The 27,906-nt window shown below is 40.5% G+C and overlaps 1 protein-coding gene across 29 annotated transcripts in view; it reads right to left on the bottom strand.

Moving 5' to 3' along the window:
• si:ch211-266g18.10 (trichohyalin) overlaps positions 1 to 27,906 on the bottom strand; it is a 39,860-nt gene that overhangs the window by 9,806 nt on the left and 2,148 nt on the right. For 5 of the 29 annotated variants that reach the window (XM_058090647.1, XM_058090645.1, XM_058090640.1 and 2 more), the window contains exons 5-34: positions 27,717 to 27,872; positions 25,687 to 25,830; positions 25,486 to 25,629; positions 24,397 to 24,540; positions 24,157 to 24,276; positions 23,938 to 24,057; positions 23,271 to 23,315; positions 23,138 to 23,185; positions 23,028 to 23,054; positions 20,146 to 21,957; positions 18,206 to 18,262; positions 17,975 to 18,091; positions 14,417 to 17,875; positions 14,266 to 14,343; positions 14,067 to 14,162; positions 12,431 to 12,481; positions 12,161 to 12,202; positions 11,054 to 11,095; positions 10,917 to 10,985; positions 10,793 to 10,840; positions 10,671 to 10,718; positions 9,632 to 9,673; positions 9,258 to 9,344; positions 9,058 to 9,126; positions 8,461 to 8,505; positions 8,342 to 8,404; positions 8,221 to 8,268; positions 8,014 to 8,061; positions 7,739 to 7,786; positions 7,347 to 7,394 (exon numbers count right to left, since the gene is read on the bottom strand). In XM_058090647.1, the coding sequence (XP_057946630.1) occupies positions 7,347 to 7,394; positions 7,739 to 7,786; positions 8,014 to 8,061; positions 8,221 to 8,268; positions 8,342 to 8,404; positions 8,461 to 8,505; positions 9,058 to 9,126; positions 9,258 to 9,344; positions 9,632 to 9,673; positions 10,671 to 10,718; positions 10,793 to 10,840; positions 10,917 to 10,985; positions 11,054 to 11,095; positions 12,161 to 12,202; positions 12,431 to 12,481; positions 14,067 to 14,162; positions 14,266 to 14,343; positions 14,417 to 17,875; positions 17,975 to 18,091; positions 18,206 to 18,262; positions 20,146 to 21,957; positions 23,028 to 23,054; positions 23,138 to 23,185; positions 23,271 to 23,315; positions 23,938 to 24,057; positions 24,157 to 24,276; positions 24,397 to 24,540; positions 25,486 to 25,629; positions 25,687 to 25,830; positions 27,717 to 27,872 (7,365 nt within the window). The remainder of the gene's footprint in view (positions 1 to 7,346; positions 7,395 to 7,738; positions 7,787 to 8,013; positions 8,062 to 8,220; positions 8,269 to 8,341; positions 8,405 to 8,460; positions 8,506 to 9,057; positions 9,127 to 9,257; positions 9,345 to 9,631; positions 9,674 to 10,670; positions 10,719 to 10,792; positions 10,841 to 10,916; positions 10,986 to 11,053; positions 11,096 to 12,160; positions 12,203 to 12,430; positions 12,482 to 14,066; positions 14,163 to 14,265; positions 14,344 to 14,416; positions 17,876 to 17,974; positions 18,092 to 18,205; positions 18,263 to 20,145; positions 21,958 to 23,027; positions 23,055 to 23,137; positions 23,186 to 23,270; positions 23,316 to 23,937; positions 24,058 to 24,156; positions 24,277 to 24,396; positions 24,541 to 25,485; positions 25,630 to 25,686; positions 25,831 to 27,716; positions 27,873 to 27,906) is intronic. The other 24 variants (XM_058090659.1, XM_058090646.1, XM_058090643.1 and 21 more) reach the window with 24 other exon arrangements.

The raw sequence follows: 27,906 nt of genomic DNA on the forward strand, positions 1-27,906 counted from the left end.
CAGTCATAGACCAGAGGGTACCCCAAACCACCAGAAAAAAATTTGGGCAGAATGGACCAAGTGGGAGGAAGTTACGGCAGATATACATTTTCACCAGTTGGTGGCGCTATAGAGTCTATGTACACACCCAGTCATAGACCGGAGGGTACCCCAAACCACCAGAAAAAATTTGGGGCAGATCCGACCATGTGGAAGGAAGTTACAGTTGATATACATTCCCACCAGTTGTGGCGCTATTGAGTCTATATACACACACAGTCACAGACTGGAGGGTGACCGAACCCACCCAAAAAAATTTGGAGACGATCCGACCATGTGGAAGGAAGTTAAGGCAGATATACATTTCCACCAGTTGGTGGCGCTGTGTTTTGAACATGGGTTCTGGAGCGTTAGGTGCGTCCTGTCATGATAGACGTCTCCACCGAAAATCATAGTGATACGTGCCACGGGTGGCGAGGGATAAGGAATTGAAACTTCTAGGTGGCGCTAGTGTGTCAATTTAGATTGGTGTCACATGGGAGCACCACCAGGGCGCTCAGGCCTGGATTCTGACCTTACGTGTAAGATTTCAGCAGCCTGTGACCTTCTGCGGGCAAAATATGAGCCTTCGATGGTCAATGGCGAAGGCTGACCATTCGCCGTGGCCACGCCCACCACATGTGCTTTACACACATCATAGTCCATCGACTGACATCATCAGTCTGTCAGTCAAACTGTGTATTGACTTTGATGTACATTGCTTCAAGGCAAGGCCAGACACCAGGCAGGGCCAGATAAGGTAAAAGTTAAGGTTAAAGTAAAAGTTTGGTGGCGTGCCACGCCCACATCCTAAGTAGCAGCCCAAAATCCTTCGCAATTTAACGTGGGCCATCCGTCTAGTGTCCGTTGATGCTACAACGGACTAATTCGGTCAAACCCTCTAGGAGGAGTTCGTCGAGATACGACCCCTACATCCTCCCCCAAATGGCCGCCGCCACCTAAAATGGCCGACTTCCTGTTGGTTTTTGAACATGGGTTCTTGAGACTTTTTTGTGCGTCCTGTCACGAGTGATGTCTCCTCCGAAAATCATGCCTATACGTGCAACGGGAGGCGAGGGATAATTATTTTAAAACTTGTAGGTGGCGCTAGTGAGTCAATTTGGCTTGGTTTCAAATGGGGGCCCCACCAGGGCCCTCAGGCCTGGAATCTGACCCCCCTTATGAGTTTTCAAGCACATGCGACCTTCTGCGGGCGAATGATGACCCTTTCTTTGTAAACGGCGAGGTCTGAGCATTCGCCGCCAGGCCACGCCCACCACGTGCGCTTTTCCTGCATCATGGTCCATCAACAGGCTTCACCAGGCTGTCAGGCAGTGACCTTGTGACCTCGGTGTTCATCTGATGAATCTCCTGCCAGAAAAGGCCTCATGTAGATGACACGCCTTTAGCCTGTCGCCAATAGGTGGCGCTGCGACAAAATCAGGAAGTGACCTACGGGGACCTTCGGGGCGGGGCCATGATCACATGTACCAAGTATGATGAAGATCTGACCACGTGGAGCCAAGTTATTCACGTCTACAGTTACGCTCAGCGTGCAAGGCCCGGACAGATGAAAAAGGGCAAAATTTGGGGGCGTGCCACGCCCACATCATACGGAATATCCCAAAATCCTTCGCAATTTAACGTCGGCCATCCGTCTAGTGTCCGTTGACGCAACAACGGACTCATTCGGTCAAACCCCCTAGGAGGAGTTCGTCGAGATACGACCCCAACTTCTGGCCCGAAAAAGGCCGCCGCCATCCAAAATGGCCGACTTCCTGTTCGTTTTCCAATATGGGTTCTTGAGACTTTTTGGTCCGTCCTGTCACGATAGACGTCTCCACCAAGTTTCGTAACGATAGGTTAAACTGGTGGCGGGGGCCAATTTTTTCCAAATTAAAAGGTGGCGCTAGAGAGCCAAATTTGGAACATGATATTTGGGACCCCTAAAATATCAAATTTTTCGCCAGACCTGACGCGCCTGCAAAAATTGGTGAGTTTTGGGGCATGTTAAGGCCCCCAAAAAGGCGATCATTTCGGGAGAATAATAATAATAATAATTAAAACTGCAAGCAGTGATGAGCGGGCTCGAGCACCCCGACGCGGTCGGGGGTACGCGCGGGTCGGGGGTACACGCAGGTCGAGGGCGCGCGCGTGTTCGGACGGGCGCGCGGACGCACCGTACGAAAAACCGCAACGATGGGATAAGCGGTAAGGGAGTTACGGCACTTGCAATTTTCCGCCCGGAGGGGGCGACGCCGGCGGCGAGGCTGGTGCGCGGTCACGTCCCGTCCGGCGCCCCGAACCGCCATAAAAAAATTTGCGACGATCGGACCATGCGGTAGGTACTTGCGGCGGATATACGTTTCCGCCTGTGGGTGGCGCTATACAGTCTATGCGCCCACACGGTAACGGACCGGAGGGTACCCCGAACCACCAGAAAAAATTAGGTGCCGATCCGACCGTGCAGAAGGAAGTTACGGCTGATATACATTTCCACCAGTTGGTGGCGCTATAGCGTATGTACACACACTGTCATAGACCAAAGGGTAACCCGAACCACCAGAAAAAAATTCGGGCAGATCCGACCATGTGGGAGGAAGTTACGGCAGATATACATTTCCACCAGTTGGTGGCGCTATAGAGTCTATGGACACGCAGATTCAAAGAGTGGAGGGTGACCCGACACACCAAAAAAAATTTAGAGACGATCCGACCATGTGGAAGGAAGTTACGGCTATATACATTTCCACCAGTTGGTGGCGCTATAGAGTGTATGTATACACACAGTCATAGACCAGAGGGTACCCCGAACCACCAGAAAAAATTTGGGACCGATCCGACCATGTGGGAGAAATTTACGGCAGATATAAATTTCCACCAGTTGGTGGTGCTATACAGTCTATGTACACACCCAGTCATAGACTGGAGGGTATCCCAAACCACCAGAAAAAATTTGGGGCAGATCCGACCATGTGGAAGGAAGTTACAGCTGATATACATTGCCACCAATAGGTGGTGCTATACAGTCTATGTACACACAGTATAACAGACCAGAGATTGACCCAACACACCAAAAAAAAATTCAAGACAATCTGACCATGAATCAGGAAGTTATGGCAGATATACATTTCCACCAGTTGGTGGCGCTATAGAGTCCATATACACACACAGTCACAGACTGGAGGGTGACCGAACCCACCCAAAAAATTAGGAGACGATCCGACCATGCGTGAGGAAGTTACAGCTGATATACATTTCCACCAGTTGGTGGCGCTGTGTTTTGAACATGGGTTCTGGAGCGTTAGGTGCGTCCTGTCATGATAGACTTCTCCACCGAAAATCATAGTGATACGTGCAACGGGTGGCGAGGGATAATGAATTGAAACTTCTAGGTGGCGCTAGTGTGTCAATTTAGATTGGTGTCACATGGGAGCACCACCAGGGCGCTCAGGCCTGGATTCTGACCTTACGTGTAAGATTTCAGCAGCCTGTGACCTTCTGCGGGCGAAATATGAGCCTTCGATGGTCAATGGCGAAGGCTGACCATTCGCCGTGGCCACGCCCACCACATGTGCTTTACACACATCACAGTCCATCAACTGACATCATCAGTCTGTCAGTCAAACTGTGTATTGACTTTGATGTACATTGCTTCAAGGCAAGGCCAGACACCAGGCAGGGCCAGATAAGGTAAAAGTTAAGGTTAAAGTAAAAGTTTGGTGGCGTGCCACGCCCACATCCTAAGTAGCAGCCCAAAATCCTTCGCAATTTAACGTGGGCCATCCGTCTAGTGTCCGTTGATGCTACAACGGACTCATTCGGTCAAACCCCCTAGGAGGAGTTCGTCGAGATACGACCCCTACATCCTCCCCCAAATGGCCGCCGCCACCTAAAATGGCCGACTTCCTGTTGGTTTTTGAACATGGGTTCTTGAGACTTTTTTGTGCGTCCTGTCACGAGTGATGTCTCCTCCGAAAATCATGCCCATACGTGCAACGGGAGGCGAGGGATAATTATTTTAAAACTTGTAGGTGGCGCTAGTGAGTCAATTTGGCTTGGTTTCAAATGGGGGCCCCACCAGGGCCCTCAGGCCTGGAATCTGCCCCCCCTTATGAGTTTTCAAGCACATGCGACCTTCTGCGGGCGAATGATGACCCTTTCTTTGTAAACGGCGAGGCCTGAGCATTCACCGCCAGGCCACGCCCACCACGTGCGCTTTTCCTGCATCATGGTCCATCAACAGGCTTCACCAGGCTGTCAGGCAGTGACCTTGTGACCTCGGTGTTCATCTGATGAATCTCCTGCCAGAAAAGGCCTCATGTAGATGACACGCCTTTAGCCTGTCGCCAATAGGTGGCGCTGCGACGAAATCAGGAAGTGACCTACGGGGACCTTCGGGGCGGGGCCATGATCACATGTACCAAGTATGATGAAGATCTGACCACGTGGAGCCAAGTTATTCACGTCTACAGTTACGCTCAGCGTGCAAGGCCCGGGCAGATGAAAAAGGGCAAAATTTGGGGGCGTGCCACGCCCACATCGTATGGAATATCCCAAAATCCTTCGCAATTTAACGTCGGCCAGCCGTCTAGTGTCCGTTGATGCAACAACGGACTCATTCGGTCAAACCCCCTAGGAGGAGTTCGTCGAGATACGACCCCAACTTCTGGCCCGAAAAAGGCCGGCGCCATCCAAAATGGCCGACTTCCTGTTCGTTTTACAATATGGGTTCTTGAGACTTTTTGGTCCGTCCTGTCACGATAGACGTCTCCACAAAGTTTCGTGACGATAGGTGAAACTGGTGTCGGGGGCCAATTTTTTCAAAAATAAAAGGTGGCGCTAGAGAGTCAATTTTGGAACATTGTTTTCGGGACCCCCACCAGATCGCAATTTTCGGCAGACCTGACGCGCTTGCAAAATTTGGTGAGTTTTCGGGCATGTTCAGGCCCTCAAAATGGCCGTCGAATCGGCAGAATAATAATAATAATAATAATAATAATAATAATAATAATAATAAACATTACGATTACAATAGGGCTTTCGCACTGGTCAGTGCTCGAGCCCTAATAATAAACATTACGATTACAATAGGGCTTTCGCACTGGTCAGTGCTCGAGCCCTAATAATAATAATAATAATAAACATTACGATTACAATAGGGCTTTCGCACTGGTCAGTGCTCGAGCCCTAATAAACATTACGATTACAATAGGGCTTTCGCACTGGTCAGTGCTCGAGCCCTAATAATGAATGAATGAGTAGAGTAGTTACTGAGTAAATAATGAATGAGTGAGTAGAGTATCTACTGACTAAATAATGAATTAGTGAGTAGAGTAGTTACTGAGTAAATAATAAATTAGTGAGTAGAGTAGTTACTGAGTAAATAATGGATTAGTGAGTAGAGTAGTTACTGAGTAAATAATGAATGAGTGAGTAGAGTAGTTACTGAGTAAATAATGAATGAGTGAGTAGAGTAGTTACTGAGTAAATAATGAATTAGTGAGTAGAGTATCTACTGACTAAATAATGAATTAGTGAGTAGAGTAGTTACTGAGTAAATAATGAATTAGTGAGTAGAGTAGTTACTGAGTAAATAATGAATTAGTGAGTAGAGTAGTTACTGAGTAAATAATGAATTAGTGAGTAGAGTATCTACTGACTAAATAATGAATTAGTGAGTAGAGTGGTTACTGAGTAAATAATAAATTAGTGAGTAGAGTAGTTACTGAGTAAATAATGGATTAGTGAGTAGAGTAGTTACTAAGTAAATAATGAATGAATGAGTAGAGTAGTTACTGAGTAAATAATGAATGAGTGAGTAGAGTAGTTACTGAGTAAATAATGAATTAGTGAGTAGAGTATCTACTGACTAAATAATGAATTAGTGAGTAGAGTAGTTACTGAGTAAATAATAAATTAGTGAGTAGAGTAGTTACTGAGTAAATAATGGATTAGTGAGTAGAGTAGTTACTGAGTAAATAATGAATGAGTGAGTAGAGTAGTTACTGAGTAAATAATGAATGAGTGAGTAGAGTAGTTACTGAGTAAATAATGAATTAGTGAGTAGAGTATCTACTGACTAAATAATGAATTAGTGAGTAGAGTAGTTACTGAGTAAATAATGAATTAGTGAGTAGAGTAGTTACTGAGTAAATAATGAATTAGTGAGTAGAGTAGTTACTGAGTAAATAATGAATTAGTGAGTAGAGTAGTTACTGAGTAAATAATGAATTAGTGAGTAGAGTAGTTACTGAGTAAATAATGAATTAGTGAGTAGAGTAGTTACTGAGTAAATAATGAATTAGTGAGTAGAGTAGTTACTGAGTAAATAATGAATGAGTGAGTAGAGTAGTTACTGAGTAAATAATGAATGAGTGAGTAGAGTAGTTACTGACTAAATAATGAATGAGTGAGTAGAGTGGTTACTGACTAAATAATGAATGAGTGAGTAGAGTGGTTACTGAGTAAATAATGAATTAGTGAGTAGAGTAGTTACTGAGTAAATAATGAATTAGTGAGTAGAGTGGTTACTGAGTAAATAATGAATTAGTGAGTAGAGTAGTTACTGAGTAAATAATGAATTAGTGAGTAGAGTGGTTACTGAGTAAATAATGAACGAGTGAGTAGAGTAGTTACTGAGTAAATAATGAATTAGTGAGTAGAGTAGTTACTGAGTAAATAATGAATGAGTGAGTAGTTACTGAGTAAATAATGAATTAGTGAGTAGAGTAGTTACTGAGTAAATAATGAATTAGTGAGTAGAGTGGTTACTGAGTAAATAATGAATGAGCGAGTAGTTACTGAGTAAATAATGAATTAGTGAGTAGAGTGGTTACTGAGTAAATAATGAATTAGTGAGTAGAGTAGTTACTGACTAAATAATGAATTAGTGAGTAGAGTAGTTACTGAGTAAATAATGAATTAATGAGTAGAGTAGTTACTGCATAAATAATGAATTAGTGAGTAGAGTAGTTACTGAGTAAATAATGAATTAATGAGTAGAGTAGTTACTGCATAAATAATGAATTAGTGAGTAGAGTAGTTACTGAGTAAATAATGAATTAGTGAGTAGAGTAGTTACTGAGTAAATAATGAATTAATGAGTAGAGTAGTTACTGCATAAATAATGAATTAGTGAGTAGAGTATCTACTGAGGAAGTAATGCACATGAATTTAAAGTAGTTACTGAGGAAGCGCTAATGAGCCGTGGTTAGAGTTATTTAGGTTTGTTCCTCCTTAACTACTTGACTTTTGTGCAAAGTGTTACCAGAACTGCCAACCTCCCTCCTGGTTTGAAGTAACCATTAGTACTTTGCTGTCGTTACCTTTCTTTGCAGCAGCAGCAGCTTTGGCCTCCTTTGCAAGCTCAGCCTCTGTTCAAACAATATGGAGTGGGAAAAACATTGAAATACAACAATGTCATTAAAAAAATGTCAAAGATACAAAATTTAATGAAATTAATACAATTCAACTTCTTCACTCTTTCAAAATGATGCAATTTTTAAAAAAGCATTCAAATGTAATGATTATACTATACTATAATAATAAAGGTAATAAAAACGACATCAAATAGTTTTAAATTAACAGGACCTTTTCCACCTCAACACTCTAATTGGTAGAAAAAAAACACTCAGCAGTCACAGGAAAAATGAAAACTGGAACCCATCACTGCAGTCCTCATTTAGAAATGAGAATTATCTTATGGCTTTTATTATACCTTTCTTTGCTGCCGCAGCTTTGGCTTCCTTTGCAAGCTCTGCTTCTGCTGAAACAATATGGAGTGGGAGAAAATGATTCAAAATGTCCAAAAAACGTTGGTGACCCCCTAATATAGCCAGTAGTTTACTAGTAGTGTACTTTCACTGGTACGGTATTGGTCAGTCCATTTATTGATCAAGTATTGATAAATATTAATCATGAAATCAACTAAAATTGAAACTCTCCATTACACTTCTAATTTTGAAATGAGAATCAGCTTATGGATTTTATGACCTTTCTTTGCTGCTGCAGCTTTGGCCTCCTTGGCCAGCTCAGCCTCTACTGGACCAACAGAAAATACAAAAATAAAATAAGAACAATTCACAACCAGAAAAAAACACATGTATTTTGTTAAATACAAAAAACGTTTGGATGATAAACCGACGTATTGAACACCCTCAGTGCTAACAATAACAACTGCCCTTGAAAGCAGCATCGTACCTTTTTTCTTTGCTGCAGGCTTGACGTTTTCTTTTGAGGCTTCTTGCTCTGTGGAACAAAAAAAAAATAGATAATTTACTTTTTATTATTCTTTTAAGATAATCATTCATATTATGACTACTTTTTGTCTTTAGGAGTGATGTGGCCTTTTCCCGCTTTGCATCAGCTTCGGCTTCTGAAGACACTTAAAAAAAAGACTTGATCATGTGAGTGTTCAATATTTTTATTGGTAGTCTTTACCTTTCTTTTCCTCAGCAGTGTTGGTCTTTTCCTTTGTAGCATCTGCTTTGATGATAAAAAGATCATTTTATTCATTTAGTAGTTGTACTGTAAGAAATGCACTATTAGCAGTTATGTGCCTGTAATGTTCGGTGAGACACACAAGCACCAGACTTGGTCAACAACAACAGGTTTTTATGACGGGTTTGATTTATTTCAGGCACATCAGGCACACTAATCCCTAATAAAAACGCGGACGATTGTTGTGTCTGTAACCCATGCTAAGCTAAAACTCAACTCTGAATCCCCGCGCCCGACTCAGTTTCCCTTGGGAACACATTCAGAATGACAAACACCTGCCCAACTTTTATCTGTGTCTTATTATGTCTACTATATTGAGTAATACGAGTGTAAAGGTGACTATAGGGGTGTTAGTTCATGTCTAGAGGACTCTAATATCACTATATTAAAGCATTTAGAAGGATGTAAACATATATATATATATATATATATATATATATATATATATATATATATATATATATATATATATATATATATATTGAATGACATCATCCTGGATGTTTTTTTATCTTGACGAATATAAGATGTAGTTACCTTTCTTCAATGGCACCACTTTCACTTTCTCTTTGGTGAGAGACGCATTTTTATGGGCAGCCACTGCATCTGTAAGCAAACATAAAAAGGAAAACTAATATTTTTGATGAATTAATTTGTTTACAGCGGAACCTCGGTTAGCATATTTTTCTGTTAACGTCAAAAATGTGGGTTTTGCGTGCATTCTATGGTTAGCTTACAATATGGCGTGTTGTTAGTACACTGCGTGAGTCCAATAGGGTTCCTGTGACACGTATTTTCAGGCCTTTGTATTGAGTTGTGGACTCCTAAAGAACAGCAACACACGATAACCTTCACAGCTTTCTAGAACTTCCAGATTCTGCGCTTGATGAATCATGTCAGGCACCCTTTAAATGTTCATTTATCCATTTCATTTATCATTTATATGCATTTCATATTGTTTTATGCATGTCAAACTATAAAAATGAATAACTATTGGCTTGGAATAGATTGACTGGCTTTACATTATTTCTTATGGGAAAAAATTGATTTGGTTAACAGTCAGTCGGATCTTCTGGAACAAATTAAAGACGCTAACCAAGGATTTACTTACCTTTAGCAGTTGTAGCCCGCTTTGTCTTAAGTGGGGCAGGTTCTACAAAGAGACGTATTAGCTGTATTATTGTTATTACAGTGGAACCCACTAATGTCGACCAAATCCTCCAGTCCTGCTCCACGTGTTAATAAAAAGTACCCGCTTACGCCGACATCCACATACGTATGTACATGGTTGACCGCTTTGGTCTATCTATGGAAAATGGGTGTTGTTTTATGTCTACGTTTTGTTGTGAAGTATTTCATTTCATCATTATTGCTAAGCATTATCAATAGGGATGTCCAATAATAATCAGTACCGAATTCTCTGCCCGATATCAGCATAAAAATGGGATATTAGTTGATATCGGTATTGGATTTATTTCCCCAATCATTCATTCATTTTCTACCGCTTATCCTCATGAGGCTCACGGGGGTGCTGGAGCCTATCTCAGCTGTCTTCGGGCGAGAGGCGGGGTACACCCTGGACTGGTCGACAGCAAATCACAAACAACCATTCACACTCACATTCATACCTATGGACAATTTGGAGTCACCAATTAACCTAGCATGTTTTTGGAATGTGGGAGGAAACCGGAGTACCCGGAGAAAACCCACGCATGCACTGGCGATTGAACTCGGGTCTCCTAGCTGTGAGGTCTGCGCACTAACCACTCGACCGCCACGATCATGAAAATTGATACATGACATATACACAGGAGATATGTTACACGTATCGGAATTTGAGAGTTCGACAATATCGGCATATTGGCCAATATCGGACATCACTAATAAGAATGCAACTAAATTGCCACAGACTAGGGTATAAAAAAATCGTCTGAAAATACAAGAATCCAATGTGCAAATGTGAACAGGTTGATAAAATTCTTTATCATCACCTATTATTCTCCTTTTGTGTCTGGCCAAAGTCGCAAGTACACACAATGGCTCGTTTTGGTTACATTGGCAAGCACTTATAATCTGAAGAGCGTGGACTTAAACGGGTTTCACTGTATTTCAGCTGTAAAGAAATGAATATAGTAGGAATAACATCTTACCTATTTTTGTTACAACTGCTTTTGGCTTCAGTTGGACGTCTTCTACTGCTAAGAAGTACATATTGTATCATTGCTCCACTCACGTTTCTCTTAGATTCATCTTCAATATGCGGCATACGTACAAGTCTTAGGCGAAACGTCCTGGGCTTTCTTGGTTGGCCTTGTAACAACTGCAATCAAATGTACATAAAGTATGTTTTGGTTGCATTTAAACTGTCCAAAAAAGAAAGAAGACATGTCACTGACCTCTCTTCATTGGTACTATTTTGACTCTTTCTTTCAGCAAAGAGGCGTTTCTTGACGGACCTTCTTGTTCTGGCAACACAACAACAAATACACTTTTCTATACTTCTTTGATTTTAATGACATCAACAAGGCCGTACCTTTTTTCGTGATGACAGGTTGGAGCTTCTCCTTTGGAGGAGCTGCATAAAAAACACAACAACTTGTAGTTTCATTTTATTCCAGTGTTATTACAGCAAAGCAGCGGGGGGGGTGGCATTGTTGCCAACTTAATTACTTTGTCGCTATATTTAGCAAGTAATCAGACCCCATAGATCAAGGGTATCTAAAGTGCGGCCCGTGGCAAAAAGTCAAATTAAAGAAAAATAAAACAGAGCAGATCAAAACAGAGAAGATCAAAATCAAAACTATTGGAATAATAAAGTCATAACATTCAGAGTAAAAATAGCAAAAAGTTGAAATATTAAAGATTAAAATATATAATATTTTGAAAAGTATATAAGGTTGAGTAAAAGTTGGAATATTACAATAGTGAAGTTAAATGTTATTTAAATTTATTTTAAATTTAAATTACATAATATTATTAATAGTACAAAAAAAGAGAAGACAATTGAAATATTTTTTACAATTAAAAGAAAAAGCAAGCAAAAAAAGTACAATATAAAATATATAAAAAATACAAAATACAAAAAAATACAATATAAAAAATATAAAGAGTAAAAGTTCATACTTTGTCGCAGATAACACAAAGCTGAGATGCAGGCTGATATTTCTTTAAATATATAAAAAAATCCCCTCATTGCATATTCATATGGTTTGGTTTAGAAAATGTAACCCTCACATCCTTTGATTTTTCAGTATGCAGCTCACCATGGAAAAAGTTTGGACACCCCCTGCTTTGGATATTCTTTGTTTTTCAAAAATATCAACTAGCGATAAATTTAGTGAAAAGACTTTTGGGGAGTCTGACATGGAAGAACATACTACAGCTCTGCTTCACCATGGAGGAGATGCTGCTGTGGGCCCCTCCCTCATCGACAAGCACACACAGGCGGCTCGTCTTGTTTGTGTAGCAACAAAATAACATTTCATTTGGAGTTCTGAACCTTTCATGTTTTCTACTCACTTTTTTCAAATGCGTGACAGCCAATTACTGTATGCAAATTCGCTTAAGTCATTTCCCCCAAATGTGCAACCCACCATGCCACTAATAGAATGTAGTCCAGTGTAAATATTCCTGTGTTTACCTTTCTTGGCAGGAGTTATTCCAACCTTCTCCTTTGGTGCCTCTGTGTTACAAAATAGCACAATATTAGCTTAAATGAAGCTTATTATGTATTGATTACTATATTACTATATTGCTGTATGATCTTTTACATAGCGAAGTAAAAGCTAAACAAAAACATTTCTTTCATATAATTTATTTTGTATAATATAGTACAGTATAATAACCGGTCACAAAATAATGATATGTATGAACAAATATATTTTAGTATTAATAAAAAAAACATCTATACCTTTCTTAGTAGCTTCTGCTTTGGCTGTTGCTTTAGGAACCTGTGGGGCCTCTAAGAAAAAAATTATAATAATTAGTTTGATCAATTAATAGATACCGGTGTCCCTCGCCACATGGCGTTTCAAATTTTGCTGCTTCACTCTATCACAGTTTTTCAAAGATATATTAATTAATAAATCATGGTTGAATACAGCCTATTATTCGTAAACACACATGCATATTGAAACTAATTTTACGTATGTTTGCCTAAAGAAGGCATTTTCAAGCATAAAAATGGCTAATTGAAGTAAAATACAAATATTAGCCATGAAATATTGAATTAATGATGCATGTAGTACTCTATGTTGGTCACTAGGTGTCAGTAATTATTCAGTGAGACAAGCACCAGACTTGATCACCGGAACAACAGGCTTTTATTGCAGGTTTATCCTACAACAGACATAATGAGAAGAACATAATCAAAATAATAATCCAGGACAAATTAAACTCAACTCTGAACCCCCCGACATCACTTCCTGACTATTTATTGCAACACACACAGTTTACATAGTTTTATTTATGTCTGAAGTGGCTTCTTTTCTCTAGTTACTCTATTGCAGGGGTCTCAAACTCGCGGCCCGCGGGCCACATGCGGCCCACAAGACGCTAGTTTGAGGCCCCCACCTTGATACCAAAGTTTAATGTTGAAATGACAGCTTAAAGCTGTGTGCACACCGGATACAATTAACATGATTTTGCCCCGCCCATACTGTTACCCTACCCTGTTACCCCGCCCTGTTTTGTTTGGATTAGCAATGAAGCTAAAGGCTTATGACGCTGGGTACAAATAAATGCAGGAAATGATTTGGAATAAAAGGGAAAATACACGTCAAGATAAAGCATCTCATCAAACATGTTGTTAAAGTTACCACGCTGCTCCCAGATGGAACTGAGTACCATGCTAACTTGCTAATTGGGTCAAATGATGAAGTTTCATTCATGTTCATGTTAAAGGTTAAATAACTGTTAATACTGTACATTTGAATCTGAAAAAAATCATTTCTCTACCAACTGTATGTGGTTTCTTACGTTTTTCTTATTTGCTATTTTATTATTAATTTACCGATTGATTGATTTATTGTCTTTCTTCTCAACTTGTTTATTTATTTATTTTTATCTTATTTTGTGTATAGAAAAATAAAATTGAGATATTTGAGAACAGTGGAATGTTTTATCAGATATTTTGGTGTGGAAAACCGGAACCAAAGTACTGAAAAAGTGTAGGGTATAGCAGAAGCATTGAAGATAGTTTTTTTTTATAGATTTTTTTTCCCAGTTTTTAATAAATGCGTTTTGGTTTTTTTTTTTGAAAACCTGATGCGGCCGGCTTCACCCAGAACCTAGCTCCGGTGGCCGCCAGGTAAATTGAGTTTGAGACCCCCTGCTCTATTGAATATAAAGGGATAGGGGTGTTATTTCATGTCTAGAGGGCTCTAATAATGTTAGAAAACCTATGTGGAAGATGCTATGAAAATATTCCATTTCTAAATAAGGAATCCTATTTGGTGATCACGCACAGGTCTGCTACCAATTCACCGTGACAACCGAGGGATTATTGTACTGTACATGGACATGAGTATGGTTATATGGTTATGTACCTGTTTTGGTTACATTCTTATGTTCCTTTTTCAAGATGGGGGCGACTTGCTTTTTGGACACTCTCAGCAGCCTTAGTGGTCTCTTGGGCTCATCAGCTGAAAAGGTGGACTAAAGTAAATACTCTTATATATAGTAGATGGTGTTTATTTACCAGTCATTTTAATGACGGTCCTCCCATTTAGTGACTGGTTTTCTCACCTGCTTTTGTCGCATTAACATGTTCCTTCTTCAAAATGGATGCTCTGGTGGTCTTCTCGATCTTTATGGTTCTTGCGGCTTGAATAGAAGAAGAGGAAGAACTTTATACAGTACCTGCAGTGTGTACAGAATGTCCAACATGAATTCATACCTGTCTTCACAGGTTCTTCTTTAGCAGTCTTCTTATCCTCTTTGTCCTTTTTGACAGAGGTCCTTGTTTTGTCTTTGGTGACCACTTTATGTTCTTTAGAGACCACCCTCGGTTCATCGTCTTTATCTTCCTTCTTGGATGGTTTCATAACGTCCTTTTCTTCCTTTAAGGGTTCCTTTGGTTCTTGTTTAGAGGCCTTCTTGGCTTCTTTGGAAACAATGTCCTTCTTGCTATCATTTTCTGGTTGTTTTGTTTCTTTGATCTTCAGTCCTTTGTCTTCTTTGGTCTTCTCTGGTGTTTCTTCTGGCTGGTCTTTTGAAGCAGCAGCAGTTTCGTCCTTCTCTTCTCTGAGATGCCTTCTGACAAATCCATGAGTCCTGAGAGGTGTCGTAGGCGCTGTCGCTGGTTCTGCAGCTTCTTTGAGGATCTTTCTTGATACTTTCTTTGTTTCACTGGCTTTTTCTTCCTTTAATGGCTTCCCTGGGATTTCCTTCTTCTCTGTAGGCATCTTCTCTTCAGGTTCTTTCTTCTCTTTGTCTTCCTCGTCCTGCTTGGAAGGTTTGGTCAGTTTCTTCTCTACTGAGAGCTGTCTAACTTCTTTAGATGGTCTCCTTAATTCTTTCCTAGTGGAAGGTTTCGTCTCCTCCACTTTATCTTTATCATCTTCTTTGAGGGGTGTGTTTGGTCCTTTGAAGGGAATCTTCTCCTTTGCTTTAAGACTTTCCTTCTCTTCTTTGGGTGGAATCTTCTCTTCTTTTGTAGGTTTCTTCTCTTCCTTGGGTGGACTCTTATCCTTTGCTTTAAGACTTTCCTTCTCTTCTTTGGGTGGAATCTTATCCTTTTCTTTCAGAGGCTTCTTCTCTTCTTTCGGTAGAATTTTCTCCTTTACTTTAGAAGGTTTCGTGTCGTCAATGAGAGGAATCTTCTCCTCTTCTTTCGAAGATTTCTTCTGTTCTTTGGGTGGAATCATCTCCTTTTCTCTAGAAGGTTTCTTCTCTTCTTTGGGTGCAATCTTCTCTTCTTTCGTAGGTTTCTTCTCTTCTTTGAGGGGAATCCTCTCCTTTTCTTTCAAAAGTTTCTTCTCTTCTTTGTGTGGAATCATCTCCTTTTCTCTAGAAGGTTTCTTCTCTTTTTTGGCTGCAATCTTCTCCTCTTCTTTCGTAGGTTTCTTCTCTTCTTTGAGGGGAATCCTCTCCCTTTCTTTCAAAGGTTTCTTCCCTTCATTGAGGGGAATCCTTTCCTCTTCTTTAGAAGGTTTCTTCTCTTCTTTGGGTGGAATCATCTCCTTTTCTCTAGAAGGTTTCTTCTCTTCTTTGGGTGCAATCTTCTCCTCTTCTTTCGTAGGTTTCTTTTCTTTGGATGGAATCTTCTCCTTTTCTTTCAAAGGTTTCTTGTCTTCTTTGAGTGGAATTCTCTCTTCTTCTTTTGAAGGTTTCTCCTCTTCTTTGGGTGAAATCTTCTCCTTTTCTTTAAGATGTTTCTTCTCTTCATTGGATGGAATCTTCTCCTTTTCTTTTGAAGGTTTTTTCTCTTCTTTGAGTGGAATCCTCTCCTCCTCTTCTGACGGTTTCTTATTTTTTTTGAGTGGAATTCTCTCTTTTTCTTTTGAAGGTTTCTTCTCTTCTTTGGACGGAATCCTCTCTTCTGCTTTAGGAGGTTTCTTCTCTTCTTTGGGTGGAATTTTCTCTTTTTCTTTAAGAAGTTTCTTCTCTTCTGTGAATGGAATCCTCTCTTCTTTTGAAGGTTTCTTCTCTTCTTTGAGTGGAATTCTCTCTTCTTCTTTCAAAGGTTTCTTCTCTTTTTTGGGTGGAATCTTCTCCTTTTCTTTAAGAGGTTTCTTCCCTTCTTTGGTTAAAATCTTCTCCTCTTCTTTAGCAGGTTTCTTCTCTTCTTTCACCTGAGATGGTTTCTTGTATTCTTTCTCTACTCGAGTTGTTTCTTTTAAGAGAGATCTCTTGACTTCTTCATGAGGCTTCTTTTCCTCTTTCTCCAGAGTGGAGGCCTTTGTGTCTTCTGTCTTTAGTTTCTCTTCTTTAAGGTGTTTCCTGGTGTCCTCCTCCTTTTCTTTGGTGAGCTCTTTTATGTGTTTGTCTTGTATGGGAGGTTTCTTGAGATCTTCTTTATCATCTTTGGAAGGTCTTCTGATGAGGTCTTCCTCTTTTTCATGAGGTTTCTTCAGTTCTCTCTCGTCTTTGGATGCTGTCTTTGGTTTTGTGTCATCTTCTTCTGTAAGTTGTTTGGCTTCTGCTTTTAAAAGTCTTGTGATGAATATATCCCGCTTGGCGTCTCTCTTGATTTTGGTACCTTTGAGGTCTTGTGGTTTCTTTGGTTCCGATGAAGAGACATTTGTTTCTCTTGCTGGTTTGAAAGGTTTAGTCATTTTTTTGGGAATTATCTTGACTTTGATTTCTTTTTTGGGATGTTCTTTTATGACTTTCTCTACTCCCACAGCTTTCTTGACTTCTCCTAAAGGAAGCTTCTTGTCGTCTTTACCGTCTGTTGATGGTATGACAAGTTTCTTAATTTGTTTCTCCACTTTGGGAGGCTTCTGGACTTGGATTTCTTCTTTGGGATGATCTTTTATGACTTTCTCTCTCTCTTTCTTGACCTCTCCGAGGGGAAGCTTCTTGTCGTCTTTACCGTCTGTTGATGGTTTGAGTTTCCTGACACGTTTCTCCTCTTTTGGAGGTTTTCTGACTTTTATTTCTTCTTTGGGACGTTCCTTTGTGATGTTCTCTTCTTTGAGAGCTTTTTGGACTTCTAAAGGAAGTTTCTTGGCTTCTCTAACATCTCTTGATTGTTTTTTGCCCTCTTCTTTGAGTAATCTCTTGATGGCTCTCAGTTTTCTGTGAGGTTTCCTAATGTCGCTCACCTCTTTGATGTCTTCCTGAGGTGTTTCCTCATCCGCCTCCTCTTCTTCAAGTGGTTTTCTGACCTCTTTCTTGAATTCTTCTTTGGGGGGTTCTTCAGCTTTTTCTTGTTGTATGGGAGATTTCCTGACCTCTTTGGCTTCTTCTTTGGATGGTTCCCCGACCTCTCGTTGTTCTTTAGGAGGTTTCTTGACCTCTTCCTTGGCTTTAATTATTTTCTTGTCTTCTTTTACCTTCTGGTCTATCTTGTCTTTAGGCGTTTCTGTGGCCTCTTTCTCTTCTTTCAAAGCTTTCATGATTTCCTTCTCCTTTATGGAAGGTTCTTTGAGAGATTTTTCGACCTCTTTCTTGTCAAGTTTAAGTTCCTTTTCTTTGTCTTGTTTTTTCAAGAGATGTTCCTTCTCTCTTTTCTCCTCTTTGGTAGGTTTCTTCAGAGCAATTGGAGACTTTCTGTCATCGGTGGTTGTTCTCTTCATTCCCAGCTTCTTAACTCTGGAGACCGCCACCACAGAAGGTGTTTTTATTTTCTCTTTGATGGACTTTGCTTCAACTTTGGGCTCCTTTGTTGGCTTCTTCCTCAAGGTTTCTTCTGAAAGCACATGACATTCTTAGTTTTGCAATTTCACGATACGCTCTTGAGATAAAACATTATTATCAACATTATTCAGCCACCATTAGTTGGCATTACCTTTGGATTTGTCCATCGTTGGCTTTGCAGCTTTAGTCTCTTTTGGTTTTTCTTCTCTTGCTTTGTTTTTGATGGATTTCTCAAGTTTGGCGTCTTTTTTCTCATCTTTTAAAAGATCTGCACATGGTGTCATATGTTTTAGTATTAAGTATAAAGGTGTGCCATCCACTATCAGGTAACAAAGATTAGAACCATAGAACTAGATATTAGTACACCTACAAGTGATATTACCTTTAAGTCTAACTTTAACTTCTTCAAGTGCCTCTCTTTTCCCAGCCTCTTCCACAACTGCAATATATGATACACACAAACATACTGTAACATATATAGTTTTCATGTAATTTGCACATGGTGGGATCATGGAATTGTGACACAGCATCATGCGATGCAAAGACACTAGACTAAAAACACAGCGCAAACCAGTGTTACTGTAAGCCAGTGTGCCTTCTTACAGTTTGGATGAATTCCTGTAGGATGATAGGATTAGGATAGCATAGGATTTCATTTGACTTAAAGGTCCCATATTATACAGTAGTATTTTCACCTATTTCAAATACTGTATGTCCCATATTAGTGTATTGGGAGTGTGTTGGAGTGTTAGCGTGCGAGAGCAATATTTCAACGGCAGTGTAGAGCGGGACGACTGTAGTCATATCCAGATTTTCCACTCTGGAAGCCTTAAAAAAATGTGGATGCAAGGCTAAAACAATGAAGCTTTTGCTATTTCAGCCTGAAAATAGCCCTCGTGTCTCCAAGGCTCTCCACTTTTACGCTGCAACTCTGCACTTTTCCAACTTAATGGATGCCATATATCACATACAACAATGTGAAATTAACTGCACTTTGTTTGGAATTTAGCCCATCTTTCACCATCCTTTTCTGTACATTATAACACAAGAATATGAGTTAATATGCGCTAGCTTACAATGCTGTTGTTGGGATACACCTACTGTATGAAACCCTGTATAAAAACCTCTAACAACGTTGCATGGTTTGATATACTACATGCTGTGATCATACATTAACACGTACACTGATGATAGCATGTAATAGTTGCAGTATCTTGCCGTATTTTGATGACTTAAAACACTACCAAACTCATTTTCTCGGCATATTGATACACATACTGTACTTATGCTAGTTCCGTCAACAACAACAACACTTACAATGCCCGCTCTCATTGGCATGGCTGTGTGTAAAGAAGGTTTGCTGACGGAAAACGAGCATCTTGTTGAGTCTTTGTAGCAAAATTGAGAGCTAGGTATCCACTCTTGTGTCTGTGAATCACACAGAGACTACCGATTAGTGACGCGTCATTTAAATAAAAATATTTGTTAATGTTAGCTGCTACAATAATAATATCACTGTAGATTGGTTAATATACAAGTCAGTTATGTAAATGTTGACTGATTTTTTGTGAGGGCTTTAGCGTCAAAATAGGTATTTCCCCTGACTCCCGTTGTTAGCTAGCTCATATCGACTTGTTTTCTTGCACTAGAATGCACACAAAAGGGAAAGATATAAGTGTTAATGTTTCACATAAAGATTGTAAATTATGGGCAATTTTTTTTTAAATTGAAGTTTCCCTTTAAGGAGTACGGACAGGACAGGATACAAATGTTAGCACTAAACTATCACAGCTATGTGAGCTATGGTGCTAACATTACACCCATATTTTAACAGCAACATGCTAGCATTAGCATTAGCCGATTAGTGCTAATGAAACAAAATAGTGAAACGTACAGCTTGCACGTCTGTATCCAATTAGCTGATATTTGGGAGAGCTTAATTTGAAGCTGTGTGGCGAAGCTCACTTTTTGGTGGAGATATACATGGAAGAGTCAGAGGTTGCTATCATGATGACATGAATACCCGAAGCTTCAAAAAAAAGTGAGGGAAATGATCTATTTTTCTCATGTTTGGTGTCATAAACAGGATTAAATGACTGATAGAACATCATTTGAAAGTCACTTTTGCATAATAGTGGACCTTTTAAAAAGACTGTATTGTAATGAAGCTATTAAATGACATCTGCTTTAAGATGAACTAGCAAAACATGGCTTGAATCACATGATCATTATTGGTTGATTGATAATACGTGATGGAGATCACACAGGAGCATTTTCATGAGCACATCATGAAAAGGTGATGAATGACAATGACTTGAGTACCTTTGTTGTGTTTGCTGAGATGTTTGTGAAGCCTCCTCCTTCCTTTAGGCTCCACTTTTCCGCTCTCGCTGTTGTTGTTGTTTTCATCGGCGTCATCCGTCGTGTCGCCATATTTGTTTTGGTCATTAACTGCAGATAGACTCTGCGCTTCTTTGTCAATATCGTTATCGTCATCAGATGTTGGTCTGGGATTGCTTTCCGCAGATGTCAGTTCAATGTCAACTTTGTGGAATGAAGGCTCCACTTCATCTTCATCTTGGTCCTTCTCATCGTCTGTGATGAAAGACTTTTTTTTATTCTCCTCCTCCTCTCTGTCTTCAACTTCGGTTATTATCGGCTCCTCCTCATTTTGGTCGTCTGATATTGCTGTGGACTCCTCATCTTCATCTGTTGTTAATATCTCCTCCTCCTGCTCATCATCTTCTGTTGTGGCCTCCTCCTCTTCTTCCTCCTGCTCTTCTTCTTCTGCAATTGTGGCCTCCTCTTTCTCCTCCTCCTCAGTTGTTGTCTCCTCCTCCATACTATCATCTAAAGGTGTCTCTTCTTCCTCCTCATCTTGTGTTGTAATCTCCTCCTCCTCATCATCGTCATCATCTACGGGTGTTGTCTCGGCCTCCTCCTCCTCATCTTCATCTACTGTTATTGTGTCCTCATCATCCTCTTCCTCCTCATCTACAGGTGTTGTCTTGGCCTCCTCATCATCATCTTTAGTTGTGAGGTCGTCCTCTTCATCCTCCTCTTCCTCATCTACTATGATTGTTGTCTCCTCCCCCTGATGATGTTCAGTTGTGATCGCCACCTCAATATCTATTCCTGTTGGCTCCTCTTCTCCCTCATCATCTTCAGGTGGTGTCTCCTCCTCCTCCTCCTCGTTGTCATCTTCAGTTGTGGTTTCCTCATCTTCCTCCTCCTCCTCCTCTTCTTCATCTATTGTTATAGTCTCCTCATCTTCCTCGGTTGTGTCTGCCTCAGCCCCCTCCGTTCCCTCCTCCTCTAATGTTGTCTCCTCTCCCTCCTCATCTTGAGATGTTGTCTCCTCCCCCTCTTCATTGTCATCTTCAGCTGTGGCCTCCTCATCTTTCTCCTCCTCTAGTGTTGTGTCCTCCTCCACTTCCTCCTCATCTGTTGTATCTACTATTATGGTCTCCTCATCCTCCTCGATTGTGTCAGCCTCCCCCACCTCCTCACCTAATGTTGTCTCCTCCTCATTGTTGTCTTCAGTTGTGGCCTCATCTTCCTCATCCTCCTTATCTTGTGTTGTGTCCTCCTCCTCGTCCTCATCTGTTGTCTCCGCCTCTTCATCTTCATCAACTGTTGTGGTCTCCTCATCATCCTCAGTTGTGTCCGCCTCCTCCCCCTCCGCATCAAATGCTGTAGTCTCCTCTTCTTCCTCCTCATCTAATGTTGTCTCATCTAAATGTGTTGCCTCCTCATCTTCCTCCTCATCTAATGTTGTCTCATCTAAATGTGTTGCCTCATCTTCCTCCTCATCTATTGTTGTCTCATGTATATGTGTCATCTCCTCTTCTTCCTCCTCCTCCTGTTTTTCATCCAGTGTTATTGCCTCCAGCTCCACTAATAGGACTTGAGCATCTTTGGTCTCCTCTTCCTCCTCCTCTTCCATCACAACTTCTTTATCTGTTTCTTCATTCATCTCCTCCTCTGTTCCTTCCTTTTCTACCTTAACATCCTCTTTGTCCTGCTCATCTTCATCCTGTCCTGTTTCCTCCTCCTCTTTCTCCTGTCCCGGTGATGCTGAAGCCTCCTGTGATGCTTCCTCTGTGTCTTTAACGGCGATCATCATGTCTGCAACTGCACCAGCAGCTCTTAGCATCACGTTTTAACGCACATGTGAGGAACACGTTGAAGGAACACGGGTGATGAGGTGAAATGAGGGACACGTTTATTGCCAAAACAGTCTTACATGCGTCACATTAGTGAGAGAAATATATCAAATTATATAAATATGCTTGAGCAAGCGCTTATACAGAAGAGGCTTGGACAATGCATTGCTTCATTCAAAAAAATGCAATTACAGACTACACAAGACCTCAGGAGAACAATCGCAAGTGAAAATGTGAGAAACAAAACATTCATCTTACCATACAGTAAATCAGTGTGCACCACAGTTATGGTGCAGACGTGCTCACGTTGTTCATGCTGGGTGTTGGAATTTTTATTATTATGCTATTATTTGGGACATGCATCAAAACATGGCAGACGTTTTACATCAGTTTTAGGTTAGATCATGTCCATCTGCAGTCTGTGCAGCATGACACACATGGCAAATAAGAGGCAAATCAATGTTTGTGTGTGTGTGTGAACCTCCAAAGTCAAATGCCCCCAAAGGTTGTACAGTTTTACTAATTCACTGGAAAAAAAAAGAGCCAAACCCCAGACTTGACCCTAACCTGCGCCAAAACCCTAACACCAAACGTTACCCCAAACACAGTGCTTCTCAAATAGGGGGGGTACTGTCGAGTACAGACCTACCAACATGTTTGAATTTGTCATGCACATTGCTTCAGTTTTGGGTTCAGACTGTACAGTACAGGTAATTAAATAGTAAATACCTATTTTCTAATGTCTAAATAGTATTCTAGTATTTCAAATGTGTGTGTGTGTGTGTGGGGGGGGGGGGGGGGGGGGCATTTCAGAGAACTGACCGAAACCCTAAAAAGTGCTCTAATCCTAAACTGACCCTATACCTCACCAAACCCCAACACTAACACTGAAAGTGAAGGTTATTATATGGTGAGGACAGTGAATGGAATTAGTAAATTGGAATTAAGTCAAGTAGGATCATTGTGTTTTACTCTGGAGGTTCTGCTGTAGCAACTGTTTGTGATGACCTGTCAATAAAGCAAGTAGAATCATCTTACCTTTTACATACGGTGGCAGGAATTGACCTGCAATTTAAAGGACACCATTTCAAACATTATTATTTTACACCCACTGTGTGTGCAATTGTACAAACAAAATGGAGCCTTACCTTTTCTTCTCACCATATGTCTGTCAGAGCGGGAAGGTACACTTTCATCTAAATGAAATTCATTTCAAATTACATTTAGTATTAGTGACATTACAAACTAAGAGTTATTTAGAAGTATAAAAAGTGTAAAAACCTTTTTCAGAGATGACACTGACAGCTGGTGTAGCAAGTGATTCTCCTAAAAAAAGATGAATCAGTAAATGTAGAAGGTTTTAATCAATAAATAGTTATTATAAGAGATGCCGGATATTGGCTTATTTGCCAAAAACCAATAGGCCAATAACTCTCAATTACAAAGATAATGATATGTGTAACATGATATATCTCCTGTGGTGGAATGAACACATATGTGTTGTATACAGAATTTTTTTTTTCGGTTTTCATGATTGGGAAAATAATGTGAAAATAATGCTGATATCATGCTGATAACATGATATCAGCATAACCCTAGTTATTATGTATTCACCAGGCATGATACCGATCATTTGAGTCGACTGATACTGATACCGATCACATTTTTCCGAGGCCAGAGTATCACCAATGTTGTTCATGTTTACATATGCGTTACAGAAAAACTACATAACATAGCAACTTGGAAACATGTTCATAGGTCATTTGTGGAATGAATATAATATATATATAATATAATAATATAGCTTTCATGGTGTCTGTATTACATGTATGCTAGCATGTATTCCACAGGGAGCGCCACAGATGTCACTCAATGACTGTCGCTCTTGCATTGGAGTAGGTGTACCTAATAATGTGGGCATTGTGCGATGCTGGACACGCCTCCCTACCTTGATCCCCCACAATCATGCTGGACATATATGCCACAAATAAGTCCTTCTTGTCTGTCAGCTCCAGCATGGCGTCTTCCATCACTTTCATCGGGTTAAAGGTCACGTCAGGCAAGATTCCTGTTCACAAAAAAAAAACAGTGATGTCACAGATGTACCTTGTCGTCCAGAAATGTGTGTGTGTGTGTGTGTGTGTGTGTGTGTATGAGGGCAACCGACCTTGTTCACCTATTAGCGAGGCAGAGATGGCGCCGACCAGCATTTGGTACTGCTCTGCAATGATTTCGCCAGTCCTCTTTAGCACCGCAGATGGACTGAATGCGACAACTTCCTGGATGTCTGATGAATGACAGGTCAAAGTGATTAGTGGCGAGCTGTTACAATACCATGTAGGTGCCACATGACGCACATACTGTGCTCCAACACGTTTACTTATGCATGTTAATGATGATGGCGTACCTTTAAGCGCATCCAGGATAACATCAACAATGGAACATAAGAGATCCTGAAGATTTGCTGCTGTTCCACTCACTAGTTTGTTAATGACATTGAAGACTTTCCTGCCCATCACCACTGGGTCAATGAAGTTCAAGTCAGTAGTTCCTGAGGAAAGTCAACACATGTTGGCGCTAAAAGCTAAATTGCCTAAGTAATAATAATGGATTAGATTTGATATATTCCACCATAGTGGAGTTTGCATGTTTTCCCCGTGCATGCGTGGGTTTTCTCCGGGTACTCCGGTTTCCTCCCACATTCCAAAAACATGCTAGGTTAATTGGCGACTCCAAATTGTCCATAGGTATGAAAGCTAGTGTAAATGGTTGTTTGTCTATATGTGCCCTGTGATTGGCTGGCGACCAGTCCAGGGTGTACCCCGCCTCTCGCCCAAAGACAGCTGGGATAGGCTCCAGCATCCCCCGCGACCCTCGTGAGGAAAAAGCGGTAAAAAATGAATGAATGAATGAATGAATGCGTGGGTTTTCTCCGGGTACTCCGGTTTCCTCCCACATTCCAAAAACATGCTAGGTTAATTGGCCACTCCAAATTGTCCATAGGTATGAATGTGAGTGTGAATGGTTGTTTGTCTATATGTGCCCTGTGATTGGCTGGCCACCAGTCCAGGGTGTACCCCGCCTCTCACACAAAGACAGCTGGGATAGGCACAAGCGAGGAACAAGCGGTAGAAAATGAATGAATTCATTTTATATAGCGCTATTGAAGGCACCCAAAGCAGTTCACAATGAGTTCACATTCATGTCTCAGTCACACAGTGGTGGTGGTATACTACATCTGTAAACACAGCTGCTCTGGGGTAATCTGATGGAAACATGGCTGCCTATTTGCATCTACAGCCTCCCAGACAACCACCAAACATTCATATATAATATATATATATATATTTCATAATTTTTAAAATATATTTTTACTTTTTTTAAATTGACTAAAAGGTTTTAGAGCTAAAATAAATGTCAATATTAATTACATTGGCCAGTAAAGCCAAACATTGTGGCAAATGAAAAGATGAATGAAAAAACAAACAGTAGTTACCTTTGACAGTATTCTTAAGGCTGTCTATACAGGTGTCCATCACTTCCTGGATGCTGTCTGTTAGTTTAGTGACGGTGGTGTTTGTAACGCTGATGACGTTCCTACCAAACGCCATAGGGTCCAAAATGCTGATGTCAACAATTCCTGTGAAAAGAAACATGTTTTCTCAAGTTTATTAAGACACTCCTGTAGTTGAAATACCTTTAATGAGATCTAGAAGGGAGTCCAAGATTCGGCAGAGGAACTGCTGGATGGAGGCCATCAGACCACACACAAAGTCATTGATGGAGGAGAAGACGTCTCGGCCTATCAGCACTGGATCCATGAAGCTCAAGTCTATTCGTCCTGATAGGGCACACAACGCACCGTAAGACACACTTATTTGGAAATATATTCATTTTGGCGGGTCTTAATATTCTGAATACCCAAGTAGTTTTTAATAGAAGCGCCCTCTGAAGGATAAAACATCACAGACTGTGGTAGAACTACACAATGGCAAGCATGCACGCCCCCTAGGGACTGGAAGTGACATGGCAAATGACAAATGAGTAATCTGAGTGGCCGACTGGTTAAGTACCATCATCTTCCGGTAAGGTCCAGTCTTTGCTGCTCTTTCCATTACCACCTTTCTTCTCAGGAAATTGAATGTTCTATCTATAATCACCTTTCAAATCAATAAATAAAATAGATGCAATCATAAATATGTGCTAAAACCATAAGGTGAGATTTACATGTTTTTTGTTAGCTAGTTAATCAGTTAGCTACACATTCTCTACACAATTCCTGGCCAAAATATAGTTTTAAAAAATCTCAATGTTGAAAGCTAGTTAGTTAGTGAGCCACTTCAATAAAACATCTTAATAAAACGCACGGTGAGAGTTTCAATTACCTTTAGTTAGCTTGGTTATTTTGCTAGCGTGTTACTTAGCAATAGGGGTGTATTTGTGTGATTCCGAGCTGCTGTTCAGAGTGTGGGCTATAGTTTTATAGTTATAGTTACTCCAATGACCTTTAGTTAGCATGTTTCTTAGTAAGCTAACCGGATAGATGTCCTTGAAATATAAGCATTTACTTCATTGTTATTGCAACAAATTGTTGGTGTTGTGTTGTATTGATTTCTAGATTCCAATGTTCGTGAACGCACCTTGCTTGCTGTTAGTGTTATTGGTAGATAAAGAGGACGTGTGTAGTGCAGTATTGCCAAATTGACGGCTATGGCGCTAAATCTGGTGACATTCCAAACCCCCTTATTTATTATATATTATATATTATATTATTATATATTATACTATACATATTTTCTCAAAAGCGACAAGCAACAAATCTATGAACTTTTTCTGCCGTCACCTGAGACTTTTCTGGTAGTAAGGGGCTTTAAAGTGAAAAAAATCATTAAAAACAAATTAATTATGTTTTTAGAACTACAATTAAACTTGTTTGTTGGTTTGTTCATTTAAAATTAGCCATCACTTCATCAAAATAAAATTATTTTAATATTTTATCTTAGCCAGCACCTCTGAAACTTGCCCCCAGCTCCCAACTTTCATCTTGTAGTTCTAACTACTACACAACTTTCTTCCATCACACGTTCTGAAGTACTGAGGTACCAAGGTATGTCGTCATTTGTGATTCAAGGATGCCAAGACATCCACTATGCAGTGAAGGCAACATACTGTATTTTCTCAAAAGTGACTAGTGACAAATGTAGAGACTTTTTCTGGCGTCATCAGAGAGTTTTATGGTCTATGAGGGCTTAACAGCGAAAGCACATATTGTTCTACAGTTTATGTTCTCACTGAGAGGTACACCCCGCCCCAAAGCGGCCACAAGCCGAGAGTATAGGTCAGCATCCGTGAATCACACATGTGCAAAGCGTCTTCCGGGACAGCCAGTAACTACTTTCTAAACACTAACCCATCCATCCATCCATTTTCTATGCCGCTTATCCTCACTAGGGAGCGGGGCTATGCTGTCTTCGGGCGAGAGGCGGGGTACACCCTGGACTGGCCAACCGCAGGGCAACCAATAACCACGTCCCACAAACACATATAAATTCAGACACACTTTCTCATTGAATATGATGATTAAGTGTGTCCGAACTTTTCTGTATCTCAAACACATGCTTTTATTTTGGTGCAGATACGAGTAAAGTTGCAAGACAAGAAATAGATACAGTCCATGTCTAATCAGGGCCAAGAGTTTAGTATATTTGAAATGCCCAATTTACACACCTGTGTTTATGTAGGATATAGTGTCCAACGTAGCATCCACGGCAGCACACAGTGTGTCCCTGGCAGACGCCACTACTCCGCACACGCATTCGTCGGCTGAATGGAAGAGTCTTCTACCAAAGACCACTGGGTCTACATAGCTCAGGTAGAAGTTTCCTGGATGTTACGGGGAGAAATTGGCTTATATAAT

Source organism: Doryrhamphus excisus, chromosome 13 (genome assembly GCF_030265055.1).
Source record: "Doryrhamphus excisus isolate RoL2022-K1 chromosome 13, RoL_Dexc_1.0, whole genome shotgun sequence".
NCBI classification, from domain to species: domain Eukaryota; kingdom Metazoa; phylum Chordata; class Actinopteri; order Syngnathiformes; family Syngnathidae; genus Doryrhamphus; species Doryrhamphus excisus.